The 14,461-nt window shown below is 42.5% G+C and overlaps 1 protein-coding gene across 1 annotated transcript; it reads right to left on the reverse strand.

Annotated features, from left to right (window-relative positions):
• Positions 1-7,751: 7,751 nt before the first annotated feature.
• On the reverse strand, positions 7,752-8,777 carry LOC137162635 (olfactory receptor 6N1-like). The gene has a single exon (XM_067562537.1). It carries the CDS (start codon positions 8,775-8,777, stop codon positions 7,752-7,754), a length of 1,026 nt encoding a protein of 341 aa, XP_067418638.1.
• Between the last annotated feature and the right edge of the window lie 5,684 nt (positions 8,778-14,461).

A 14,461-nucleotide genomic window follows, 5' to 3' on the forward strand; every position in this document is an offset into this window, starting at 1 on the left:
GGGTTCTGACTCAGCCTAATCAAGGCCGCAGCTGTTACCTGCTCTGCCGGAGCCCCTTAGGCCATGGCCAACAGAGGAAGGTTAGGGGTTTACCATCCTCTGCTCTGTTACACAGCCCTTCCCTGCCCCAACCTTCCGCTGCGTCCTAGGGATGATTATATCGTATAGTAGCACCATGTGCATCCCTTAGCCTCTGCTTCTATGTAGTCCCTAGTACATGAACCTAGGGTTTTTCATGGTTTCGCACCTTGTGTTGTCATTTCTATTTGTGGAAAATGAGTTCAGAATGGTTGAGCAACTCTGTCAGATTTCTATTTCCTCCTCATGCTAGTTATGGCTTCGGACAGCCACTCTACATTCACTTTTCATGTTGTAAAATCCAGGAGATGTTAAAAGTAATTGGCAAATCAACTCCGGTGATGACACTGCATTAAAATTGTTGCAGTGGGGGGAGAACAAAATGTTTGAGGTCATTTTAGTTGACATATATGTTATGTGATCCGAAAAGCAGTTTGCTGTATCACTAAAGAGTGGCTGGTTCAGATTCCCATCTGATGTAAACCAGGTTAGCTCCATTGGTGTCAATGGGGAAGATTTTGAGTTGGTGTAAATGTGCGTAGCTCTGTTTGAATCAGTGGAAAGTGATCCTCAAGTGATGTAAATAGGCAGCTCAGATGAAGTATTGGTTGATCACAGGATGACTATGAGCCGCCAATGTGATGTGACCATGAGAAAAGCTAATGCAGTCCTTGGATGCATCAGATGAGGCATTTCCAGTAGAGATAGGGAGGTGCTAGTATCATTATACAAGGCGCTGGTAGGACCTCATCTGGAATAGTGTGCAGTTCTGGTCCCTCATGTTTAAGAAAGATGAACTCAAACTGGAACAGGTGCAGAGAAGGGCTACTAGGGTGATCTGAGGAATGGAAAACCGGCCTCATAAGGAGACTCAAAGAGCTAGGCTTCTTTAGCCTAACCAAAAGAAGGTTGAGGGCAGACGTGATTGCTCTCTATTATTACATCAGAGTGATAAATACCAGGGAGGGAGAGGAATTATTTAAGTTCAGCACCAATGTGGACACAAAAACTAATGGATATAAACTGGCCATCAGGAAGTTTAGACTTGAAATTAGATGCAGGTTTCTAACCATCAGGGGAGTGAAGTTCTGGAACAGCCTTCCACGGAGGAGCAGTGGGGGCAAAAAACCTATCTGGCTTCAAAACTAACCTTGATAAATGTATGGAGGGGATGGTATGATGGACAGCCTAGTTTGGCAATTGACTGGTCTTTGACTACTGGTGGTAGATATGCCAATGGCCTGTGAAGTGATGTTAGAGGGGGTTGGTTCTGAGTTATTACAGATAATTCATTCGTGGGTGTCTGGCTGGTGAGTCTTGCCCACATGTTCAGGGTTTAACTGATCACCATATTTGGGGTCAGGAAGGAATTTTCTCCCAGAGCAGATTGGCAAAGGCTCTGGGGTTTTTTCACCTTCCTCTGTAGCATGGGGCACAGCTCACTTAATGGTGGATTCTTTGTACCTTAAAGTCTTTAAACCGTGATTTGAGGACTTTAATAACTCCGTCACAGGCCAGGGGTCTATTACAGGAGTGGGTGGGGTGAAGTTCTGTGGCCTGCTTTGTGCAGGAGGTCAGACTAGATGATCATATTGGGACCTTCTGACCTTAGCGTCTATGAAGTCAATGGAGCTATGGAACTTTACACCAGCTGAGAGTCTGGGTGTAACCATCCAAAGGAGTGGTTCGTCTATTGTTAGACTGGTGGTTCCCCATCGTCTTTATTCTGGGGTAACTGTATAAGGGAATGAGCAACAGCATCTCATGAATCAGTTTTGCCTCCCAACACTCCAGTGCCCCTGCAGGCAAATCTGTGAGTCACTAACCTAGCAGACTATAAAAACACATCTAATTATGTACTGATGTTGGACCTCATGCAGCAAGGATTCAGATCCTCGGCTGGTGTCAATTAGTGTCCTTCTCTTGATCCATGCCAGCTGGGGATCTAGCCTGCACTATAGCTAACTCCAGGCCATTTAAATATCCAGGCAACGCACAAGCCAGTAAAGCACTTCTGGTTTAGTTAGGCTGGCCCTGTGTGACTGCCCCAAATTCAGACTGATTTATTCATAGTGCAGTAAGAAGCTGTCAAGACAACACTGCTGTGCAAATACTCAGTAAGGGGCTGACACTAGACTAGATTCAAAAGCTAAAGGACTTTTACGTTTCCATTCTTCTTCATGACTTTCTTATTACAATATCACCACCTAGAGGCCACAGTGTGCCAAGCACTCTACAGCCAGCTCTTCTCCTGACGGGTTTATTTCAGCCAGAGGGAACAAGATGCCCAGTGTCAGAGGAGACCTGGCACACATGGCACAAGTTTCAGATATCATACGGCTGTAAGACGGTTCAGGGCCAACAGACCTGTACATTTCCTCGGGAAAATCAGGGCCATGCAGAATGTACTACCATTTCATAGAATCATAGAAAATGAGGGTTGGAAGGGACCTCAGGAGGTCATCTAGTCCAAACCCCTGCTCAAAGCACGACCAGCCACAAATAATCATCCTAGCCAGGGCTTTGTCAAGCCAGGCCTTGAAAACATCTGAGGATGGAGATTCCATCACTGCTCTAGGTAACCCATTCCAATGCTTCACCACCATCCTAGTGAAAAACTTTTTCCAACATCCAACCTAAACCTCCCCCACTGCAACTTGAAAACATCCTTTTTCCATGCTGAAAAGTCCCAATTTTTAAATCTCTCCTGTATATGGATGCTATTGCTAATCATTTTTGTTGCCCTTCTCTGCACTTTTTCCAGTTCTGATATATCTTTTTTGAGATGGGGTGACCAGATCTGCACACAGTTGGACCAAAAAAGATATACTACCTCATGCACCTTGTCTAAAACCAGAATGAAATATTTTTATTAAAAAATGATTACCCCCCCACAAAAAAAAATTCTGTTCCACAGGAAATTTTGATATTTTTTTCATTCTGATTCAGAATGAAAACAAATTGAAATGGTGGAATTTCCCATGAATTGAAAATTCTGTAATGTCCCAGATCTGCTGTAAAATCCTTTGGTGCACACACATTCTACAGCTTGATGGGAACAATGAGAAGCCAAAGCTGCAAAGCTATGTCTAGGATCCGATGGATGTAGAAGCTCTGTACACCAACATTCCACACAAAGATGGACTACCAGCCATCAGGAACATTTTCCCTGATGATGATATGGCACACCTGATAGCTGAACTCTGTGACTTTGTCTTGACCCACAACGACTTCAGATTTGGAGACAATCTATACCTTCAAGTCAGTGGCACAGCTGTGGGCACCCACATGGCCCCACAGTATGCCAACATTTGTATGGCTGACCTAGTATACTGCTTCCTCAAAACTCGTCCCTAAGCACCTCTTCTTTACCTATGGTACATTGATGACATTTTCATTATCTGGACCCATGGGAAAGAGTCCCTTGAAGAATTCCACCAGGATTTCAATAATTTCCATCCCACCATCAACCTCAGCCTGGACCAGTCCACACAGGAAATCCACTTCCTGGACACTACAATACAAAAAAGGGGTGGCCACATTAATACCACCCTATACCGAAAACCAACTGACCACAATACATACCTTCATGCCTCCAGTTTCCACCCCGGATACATTACATGATCCATTGTCTACAGCTAAGCCCTAAGATACAACCAGATTTGCTCCGATTCCTCAGACAGAGACAAACACCTACAAGATCTCCATAAAACATTCTTAAAACTACAGTACCCACCTGGGGAGGTGAAGAAACAAATTGACAGAGCCAGACAGGTACCCAGAAGTCACCTACTACAGGACAGACCCAACAAAGAAAACAACAGAACACCACTGGCCATCACCTACAGCCCCCAGCTAAAATCTCTCCAACACATCATTAAGGATCTACAGCCTATCCTAGCAGATGATCCCTCACTCACTCAAGCTGTGGGAGGCAGACCTATACTTGTGTACAGACAGCACCCCAATCTGAAGCAAATACTCACCAGCAACCATACACCATACAACAAGAACACTAACCCAGGAACCTATCCCTGCAACAAACCCTGTTGCCAACTGTGCCTGCACATCGACTCTAGTGACACCATCACAGGTTCTAATCACATCAGCCACACCAGAAGGAGCTCATTCACCTGCACATCTACTAATGTCATATATGCCATCATGTGCCAGCAATGCCCCTCTGCCATGTACATTGGCCAAACCGGACTGTCACTATGCAAAAGAATAAATGGACACAAATCAGACATAAAAAATGGCAACATCCATAAACCAGTAGGAGAGCACCTCAATCTCCCAGCACTCTGTAGCTGACTTGAAAGTTGCCATACTTCTACAAAAAAAACTTCAAAAACAGACTTCTGCGAAAAACTGCAGAGCTGGAACTCGTATGCAAACTTGACACAATCAAACTGGGTCTGAATAGGGACTTGGAATGGTTATCTCATTACAAGAAGTAATTGTCACTGTTCACACATTCTCAACTTCTAATCAACGGTTATGAATAGGCCTCATCTATCCTAACTGAACTGATTTTGTTAGCACTTGCCCTCCCCACTGTTATGTTTCTTACCCTTGGATGTATATATATACCTCTTATCTGTGATTTCCACTTCATGCATCTGACAAAGTGGGTTGCAGCCCACGAAAGCTTATGCCTACAGAAATTTATTAGTCTTTAAGGTGCTATAGGACTCTCGTTGTTTTATCTGGCGATTTGGTCATCTAAATATCTTTGACAATCTGGCCCTAAAGTCGAAGCAGATGTAGTCAAAGAGATGTACGCTCCTAATTCACTGAGATGTTCTTGCGAGTCGCAAATTGTACCCATTAACCACAGTAGAGGGTGGATTACAAAGAAGAGAGAAAAGAGAAACTGCCCAACTCTTATTCATTTCCATTGGGAATTGATTACCTAGGTGCCCTTTGTGCCTATGGAAATCTCCATCATAAAATCATAGAATCATAGAAGATTAAGGTTGGAAGGGACCTCAGGAGGACATCTAGTCCAATCCCCTGCTCAAAACAGGACCAAACCCAGCTAATTCAACCCAGCCACCATTTTGTCAAGCTGGGCCTTAAAGACCTCTAAAGATGGAGATTCCACCACCTCCCTAGATAACCCATTCCAGTGCTTCACCACCCTCCTAGTGAATTTTGTTTTCCTAATATCCAACCTAGACCTCCCCCACTGCTGTTTGAGACCATTGCTCCTAGTTCTGTCATCTGCCACCACTGATAACAGCCTAGCTCCATCCTCCCTGAAACCCCCTTTCAGGTAGTTAAAGGCTGCTATCAAATCCCCCCTCATTCTTCTCTTCTGCAGTCTAAACAAGCCTAGTTCCCTGAGCCTCTCCTCATAAATCATGTGCTCCAGCGCCCTAATAATTTTCATTGCCCTCCTCTGGACTCTATCCAATTTGTCCACATCATCATCATCACCTTCTTCTTTTTCTTGCCTACACATTTTTCAAGGTCCTTTAACGACATATTGAAACTGACATATCACTTGTAATGATACTTTGAGGGGAAGGGGGGATGGATGGATGGATGGATGGATGATAGATGGATATCTGTATTACTAAGATGCCTATTGTGGTGTTGTCAGGGAGTGCACAGCCTTGGTGCTTTGGAACCACTCAGAATGAAGTTCAGATAGGACCCTCTGGTACTCTGACGACCCCTAAGTTTACACTCCCATTAAGGTCAAACTTCCTTGGTTTCAGCATCTCCTTGGGTTAGACTTCGGAGCGTTTAGCTCCCCTGTTCACACCGTGAGCTCCTGCAGTGAGTCCACATTGTGAAATAAACAACAGGATCTTATTCAGAGGGACAAGGCAGTACGCCACATTTATTGTGAATACAAAGATTTCAAAAAGCCTGCACACTCTGACACCGACACAAAGTTCTACAGAGACGGACTATAGTTACCAGCCTCAGTTGTTCATGTTAGTCCACTGGCCAGGTGGCTAAGGCACGAGGGAGGGAGAAGGGGTCTGCTGGTGCACACCGATGCTCCTGGAGGATGATTGTAGAACCAAACCGAAAGGCCTCACCTTTTCATCCCCTTTTGTAGGGGTAAGTTCTTATGCCACTCTATGGGTTCTTCTTCATTATGCTGCATCTGCATCCTGGTGTGATTATTAATCACCCATGTTTTGCAAGCATGACAATTGTTATTTTTCAAAGTTCATCTTGTTTTTGTCCTTCAAGGTGGATCCCAGGGTCATCAGGGTGAGCAGTCTCTGGCCATCTGAGTCATAAAAGTTGTTATCTTCATTCCCTTGAACATCCGAGTCTGGAGCCTTTTCCCGTTGCTCTCTGGTCTCACATACACACATCACTCATTTGTCTATTCACACTCTAATCTCTTAACATTTACTTAAAACTTGTAATTGGAAGATAAAAGTGTTCTTCAGAAACAATAACATTTCTTTTTATCTAAAACATTCACTACTATTACAAAACATCCTCATTTCACACTGAATCTCTCTGTTTTAGAACATTTTCTGATGTTACTTTCAGCAGTTCTCTTAAAACATGTGTACTTCAACAGTAACAACAGTTTCACAGGATGATCTTTGGTAACTTTACAAACGGGATAATCAATGACCAGATGTTAGTTTCAGATAAACGGATGGCGGTTTCAAAACAACCTGATCAATAACGAACAAATCATCCTACACGCCTGAAATGCAAAGCCCCACACAGACTGCTGTGGTGGTTTGTCACGTACCAAAAGAATAAGGGTATTTCACATAGAATCAATATAACAGAATCAAGCTTTGGGCCTACAATCTGAATGGGACACCTGAGGAACCTTTACCCACCTTTTAGAGAGGGGCCAGGACACTTGTACTGGAAGGAGTACAAGGAGAAGGAGAAGGAGAAGGAGAACTGTGAGTGGCAGGAACCAGAGGAAAGCAGGGGGCTTGCCTGTTGGAGTGGCTGCTGAGCCCCAATGAAGACTAGGGTAGGGAAGCAGCCCAGAGAGAAGACTTTACGCAGTGCCTTATAGCAGCAGCCAACCACTGCTGTCAACCGGGGTCTCTGGGCTGGTGTCTGAAGAAGAGGGCGGGCTCAGACACCCCATACCGCAACCTTAGAACCTAAGGTCCCGAGGGCACTGCTTGGCCTGCGAAGGCCTAAAGGGAGACGGGGCAGAAGTGAGATGGCTGCCATCTTAAGACTGGTGGGAGCTCCGGGCGGCCATTTTGTGCCCACCACGCTGAAAAAGCGCTCGGCCCACGGGAGCACGAAGGCCACCTTACCACAATATATATATATATATATATATATATATATATATATATGCAAAAATTACCAATTTAGAAGAAAGGACAATTTTTCAACAACCACAGCAAAATTCAAACAATTTTAATAATTACTAAATTTCTAAGCACACCAATAAAGATATAAACAAAGTCATATGCTAGATGGACTTGTGACACCAGTTCAACACATATTCATTTTCAGCTGTGTGATGGTCACACAGAGGGTGACCAGATGTCCCAATTTTATAGGGATAGTCCGGATATTTGGAGCTTTTTCTTATATAAGAGCTTATTAACTCCCACTCCTGTCCCGATTTTTCACACTTGTTATCTGATCATCCTAGTCACACGTGTCAAAATACTCAGTGTGTGCCTGTTACCCCAAGATTTTGAAAGCATCTAATGACCATCCGTGTGCACTATCTCCTGTTTATTTATCCTAAATAAATTAGGTTGGATTCTCTGAATTCTTCTGAAAGCCAAAAATTTCCTGGCAGTTTTCCTCAGGGCCTGCTTGACCTCTTTGTTTCTTAGGCTGTATATGAGAGGATTAACCAAGGGAGGAAGGACTGTGTAGAAGACAGCAAACACTTTGTGTAGGTCTCCCAGCAGGTTATGTTTTGGTAAGATATACACAATCATCAGGGTCCCATAGAAACTTGTCACTACAATGAGGTGAGAGGAACAGGTGGAAAAAGTCTTCTGTCTCCTGGTGGTGGAAGGGATCTTTAGGACAGTGGTGATGATATGAACATAGGATGTCACGGTCAATAGAAAAGGGGGAAGGATGTCAACAGAGGAGAGTATGAAAGCCAGAAGCTGTATCAGGCGGGTGTCACTGCAGGACAGTTTTATCACTGGAGTAAAATCACAAAAGAAATGGTCAATTTGATTGGGACCACAGAAAGTTGAAGGTGATATAAAAACGGTTATTATGCTAATAGGTAGAACGGCACTTAACCAAGACCCAGCTGCTAGCTGAAAGCACAACCTGCTATTCATAAGGGCGGCATAACGCAGTGGCTTACATATTGCTAAATAACGATCATAAGACATCACGGCTAGGAGGTAACACTCTGTACACACAAGGAATCCAAAGAAATATAATTGCACAATACAGCCTGCAACAGAAATGGTTCTGTCCCCAGTCAGGAGACTGACCAGCATCCGGGGCAGGATGGTGGAGCTGTAGCAGGTCTCCAAGCAGGACAAGTTCCCCAGGAAGAAGTACATGTGGGTGTGAAGGTGCTGATCAGCCACGACTAGCACGATGATAAGGATGTTCCCAGCCATGGTAACAATGTAGATCATTAGAAACAGTAGGAAGAGAAAGATCTGCAGTTCTGGCAGATTTCTGAATCCGAGGAGAATGAATTCCATGCTGGTTGATTGATTCCCCCAATCCGGGTTTGCCTTGTGCTGCATCTGTGGGTTATAAAAGAAACTGGAAGATAGTTTAAAGAAGATTATGATATATTTCGATGCAATATCTTATACATCAAACCTACACCTCCCTGGTGGTTTATATTCCCCAAAATTAGGTCTAGACCTTAGACTAGGAAATTTAGCTTCCTCATCTTTCAACTCTTGGAGTAGATTCTAAAAATTCTGGTGTCCTATTTCCTGGAAAAAAAAAAACCAAAAAAAACCAAGCACTTGGCTAATCAAAGACTTGACAATTGCCATGAAGTTTTAGACCATCTGTTGCTCTTCTTTTACATGCTACCTCTTGAGTTGAAAAATGTCCCTCTTCAGAGGGGTGTCTCAGTTTATGGTAGTCACCAGGTGATGTTTTATTGGGTGCATAAATAAATCAATAAACTCTGATGCACTTTAATGTTCATTACAAATATGTCAGTGTTCTACCTATGTAGGAAATACTCCTCCAAACTTATGCTGTTTTTCAATCTATGACATCTATCTTTACAAATGGATACATTTTTCAAGGAGAGAGGATAGTATGGAGAGGATGATTTTGTGGTTAGGGCACAGACCCAGTAATCTGGAAAACTGGGTTTAGACATCTGTTTCTGCCAAAGGTTCACCGCGTCACCTTGTACAATTTCCTTATGCTCAGATTGTCAAAGTGGCTTTGGAAAACTGTACATTGAGCTCTTTGGAGTAGATCTACTAGGAGACTTAGACACCTCACTGACATTTTAGGGGCATCATTTAGGTGTCACTGATATCTTCAGAACCCCCGCTCAGCTGCTGCCTAAAACTGGAGGCACCAAAATCCCCTAGACACCTAAATATCTGCAGGTGGGCATGCACACAGCTACCTCAGACTTGGTGGGATTCACACAGAAAGCTTTCCCTTGCCAATCTCTCCTGATCTGGCAGGCATTCTCAAAGCACACCTAACCCATGAGGAGGCGGTCAGGTGAGCTTTCACCGGCTTTTGAGCAACTGCATTTCTTCCTTTTGGGAACCTGTGACCAGTTCTAGTGACCCACTGCCTAGTTAAAACAAAATATTTGTACTATCCTTTGGAAAAATAATGGAGAGAAAGGATTTTAAAAAAGGAAACAACCTGCACTCATACACGGTCTCATCTCATCTTACGCTTCACTGCTAACTAAGGGTTCCACTGAAGTTACAGGAACAGATCTTCGCCACGTTACATTCACCAGGCCAGCCCAGAATCGCCAGAGACACACCCCCACCCCCGGGCTCACACTCCCCATTCACAGCTTGCTTTATAGAAATGTAGAAGATCAGGGTTAGAAGGGAACTCAGGAGGTATCTAGTCCAACCTCCTGTTCAAAGCTGGATCGACCCTGACTAAATCTTTCCAGGCAGGGCTTTGTCAAGCTGGGCCTTGAAAACCTCTAGGAATGGAGATTCCACCACCTTCCTAGGTAACCCATTCCAGTGATTCACCACCCATCATGTTATTTCTCTTTGTCTCCTATCACTGGTTGGTGACAGTCCCTTATCCTTGTTCCCTTTGAGCCAGGCTATTCAAACGATTTTTTAATAGTCAGCCATAGCATCCATCAGGACCTACCCAAAAGAACATCCCCATAATGGTGGCAACTCCATCATTCGGGCAGTTAGACCCATTTGGTCTGCAAGGATTATAAATATTATCCTGGGGTAGGTGAGGGAGTTGGACTCTGATCCTCTTTGTTGGCCTAACATACCATCTTGGAAGTCAGGCACATAAATCACGTTTTGGGCAACACACTGCAATATGCATAAATATAGACACCCAGGGGCATGTTTTGTCACAAATCCTGATCTACCTCACGGATGTGTCGTCATGGCAAATTAATAAATAATTGTGATGGGCTCAGACAGTACATCGATTATTATCGACCGTAAAGTTGTAAAATAATTCTGGAGTTGGAAAAAGGGCTTTTTCAGGTTGACTCCTTGTGGCATAAAGAAATACATTATTTTATGGTTATAAAATGATTTGATACCTTTTAATGCATTATTTTTCCTGAGTTAAAAATATAGTTCCAGCAATCAATCAATCAATCTATCTATCTATCTATCTATCTAAACACTAATGCTAAAACAAAGACATTTGAGATGTGCCGATGAGGCCATTAACATAGAGGAGTTTGTTGACTTTTTAGCTACTGCTGTATCATAATAGTGAGCAGAGACGCTGCTTCTACAATCTTTCAGTGCTATCGCCACAGAAATTCTGGCGTGACAATGAAGAAACTCCTTATAGGAAGAGGGCTTGTCTAGACAAGTAAAATTCACACCAGTGTAACTACATCAAAGTGAGTTATGCCCATACAGAGTTCTCAACAGACACAAGAGGACAATGACATAAGAGAGAGAGAGAGAGGATAATCTGTTTGAATACGTGGGAAAGCTAGGTTTACCTTGAAGATGGGCGCACATCAGCCTGAGTATTTTGACATATCCTTCATTCGTTGCTTTGTAAGCCAGGATACACGTTCTGCACTTCATCTTCTATCTCCATGTCCTTCATAAGCTTCAGTTCTGTCAGTGAAGAAACTTGGTTCTTCTCTCCTGCTTTGAACATTGTATTCAGTATCAGGGAGTGTGTGTCTCTCCTGAATTGTTCATCCTTATTATGAGAGGGTGAGATGCTTCCTTGACACATGGGAATTTATAACTAACAAGGAAGGAGATGTTAATTATGTCTTTATTTTCCAGACAGTTGAAGCAGTTCTGGGTATGGAGCCAATATGAAAACTCAAAGTAGGATGAATAGAGAGAGGAGAGCTTCTGACCTCATAGGAAATCCTGCTCTTTTCCATCTAGAGGGGATGAGATCTCCTAGGACTGTGAAACGGTATCTTCCCAAAGCAAGAAGTTCAGCTCAAAAGCTGGATCATGTGTGTCTTGCCCATCAAATGCCGGATGCAATCCTTAACCCCGCTCAGAAGCATGTGTTTCTCTAGCCAATATCTGGAGGGCAGAGTGTGAGAAGTTGTATCTTCCTTATATTAATGATGAACTGCAAGATAGTGATGTCCCTGTCCCATACTTGTGCAACACAAGTTAGCACAGTGCAGCTCTCTCTGCATCCCTTTAGTGGCTAGACTGATTATAGAGATGTATGTGTCAGCTCTAGGCACCGAGCTGACAGATGTATTCCTTTAGCTTGTACAGTAGAGACTCGTGCTTTCAGTAGAGATGGTTTGGGTTCAGTTCTTGCTGATGACTTATCTAGGGAAGTTATTAGACTCGGATAGCAAAATCTGATCCCACGCTTCTATTGGAGATGCAGGTGCACAGTCATGTGCATTTATTGACCTGACTATCAAAAGTTAGCTTTACGCAAAGAGCACTGTGGTCAGAAACCTCTGTGCAGCCTCTTTGCTCCAAGGACTTGTTAAGAGTCTGTTGTATTATTCAGAGTTTGTGTCATAGACCCAAAAGTGAGTATCATTGGTTTAAAAACCTTGCTCATTGTTAAAATGTTGAACAATTCATTCTGACGTGCTCACTCATATCAAACTAATGTTGATGTATTCCCATTGTAACAAAGACCATTTAAAATTATTTTACTCTATTATTACACAGACAGAAAAGGAAGGAAATAGTTAAAATACTTGAAATTTATAAAGTTAAGGAACCATTTCATTTTAACAATCTCCCTTTTCCCATTTTCTTTACTTTTGATCTGGTCAGTATTCATCAAAGGAAAAGTGTCTTACTTGAATGAAAAATGGCCTTTTTAAAAATTAAAACTGTTAACAAAAACTTGTTGACTTTTCAATTATTTTTGTTATTTTTGACAATTTTTTTATAGGATTTGTATTCACGTTGTAGAAAAAAGTTCGGTTCTTTAAAATAAAATTAAGTTTTTAAGAAAAACTGTCAACAATTTTGAAAACTAATTTTCTGCATATTTTATCCCATTTTAGTCTTTTTTTAATTTACAAAATCTTCAAAACTTATATTTTTTATTAATTTAAAACTCAGTTTTTCTGTAAACAACAAAAACTTGAAAACAATTTTGACAATTTTTAAAAACAAAATATTGGGTTTTGTATGTAAAAAAGTTCCAAAAATAAATGAAAATAGGAGTGGAGGGTATCTGTACTTTAATTTAGATGGTCAAAACCCCAACTGGTGTAACCAGCACAGTTTCATTAATGTCATCTCTTGTGAATCAGGGACATAAAGTCATTTATAAAGGAAATCTCTGTATTACCTGTCTCCGTGGATTATATTAAAAGCTGTTACAGGGGCCTGGTCTATACTGCCATGCTGGGTCTATGGGAGATACGCAAGCTATTAACTTTGACTTACCATGGTGTCTCCATCAGGTTGTGCTAATGGGACATGCCCTCCACTGGACACAGCCTTATGCTTTTCGTGGGGGTGTATTTACGGTGTCGACTGGAGAGCACTTTTGGGATCGATTGAGGGGGTCTCCACAGCCTGCTCGCTTGATCCCACTGCATCGATCCGGGAGTGCCAGCACCATGGTGGAAGTGTAGACATACCCTAGGACAATTTTTGTTGATAGATAATATTGTAATAGATACTCTTGGTTTGTTTTTGAAGCCCATGCATTTTAAATTACAGCAGTGTTAGAATGGTGGAGTTGTCAGGATAGCTGAAACAGACTAAGAGGGATTCATCACCTTTATGGATAACAAGAAGATCCAGTTATTGTGGTGGAGATGGTTCTGGTGCCATAATTAAGATGATGGGAAGGATTTCATTTAGACAGAGGACAGAATAATGAAGATCTGCCATTCCTGTGATAATTAAAAATAAACAAATACGAACAATAAAGTTTGAAGAAAGCAGGAATGTTTGCTTTCTTGTTTTCATAATTTGAAGTTTGGAGATGTTCATAATAAAACCTCTAAATATTGCTGCCTCATAGAATCATAGAAGATTATGGTTGGAAGGGACCTCAGGAGGTGACCTAATCCAAGCCCCCGTTAAAAGCAGCACTAACCTCAGTTAAATCATCCCAGCCAGGGCTTTTTCTAGCCGCACCTTAAAAACCTCTAACGATGGAGATTCCACCACCTCCCTAGGTAACCCATTCCAGTGCTTCACCACCCTCCTAGTGAAAACGTTTTTCCTAATATCCAACCTAGACCTCTCCCACTGCAACTTGAGACCATTGTTCTTTGTTCTGTCATCTACTACCACTGAGAACAGCCTAGCTCCATCCTCCCTGGAACCCCCTTTCAGGTAGTTAAAGGCTGTTATCAAATCCCCCCCTCATTCTTCTCTTCTGAAGACTAAGATTCCATAGATTCCAATGGGATCAGGAACTTTACTTGCTTAGCTGGTTTTAAAAATCCTGCTTGGTGCCTATCTGCATCTTTAGGTGCCTAAATAGCTTTTGAAGTCTGGATCCCAATTCTTATTAACTTTCATGGGGAACAGGGTTAATAACTTCCTTAGGCCCCTTTGAAATCCCAGTGATGTTGTGAAAGGGCTCGGTGTTCAAATAAATGATGTGGGTAACCTTGCTGATGAAGCTCACCATTTCTTCTCCCACTTTCTCCATCAACTGTTAGCTCTTCAGACTTAAGCCATCTGCCAAGTGAACCCAGAAAAGAAATGTCCAGAGACTGGTGCCAATGTCACTCCAGGTGATGACCGAGAAAAAACACATCTAATGGTTCTGGTTATATGCTGTTAAT

Source organism: Emydura macquarii, unplaced genomic scaffold (assembly GCF_026122565.2).
Source record: "Emydura macquarii macquarii isolate MOO-44397 ecotype Brisbane River unplaced genomic scaffold, CSIRO-AGI_Emac_v2 contig_2444, whole genome shotgun sequence".
Lineage (NCBI taxonomy): Eukaryota > Metazoa > Chordata > Testudines > Chelidae > Emydura > Emydura macquarii.

Bases quoted from the DNA above. Each gene is read 5' to 3' on its own strand.
- LOC137162635 (XM_067562537.1), bottom strand. From the start codon at position 8,777: ATGCAGCACAAGGCAAACCCGGATTGGGGGAATCAATCAACCAGCATG.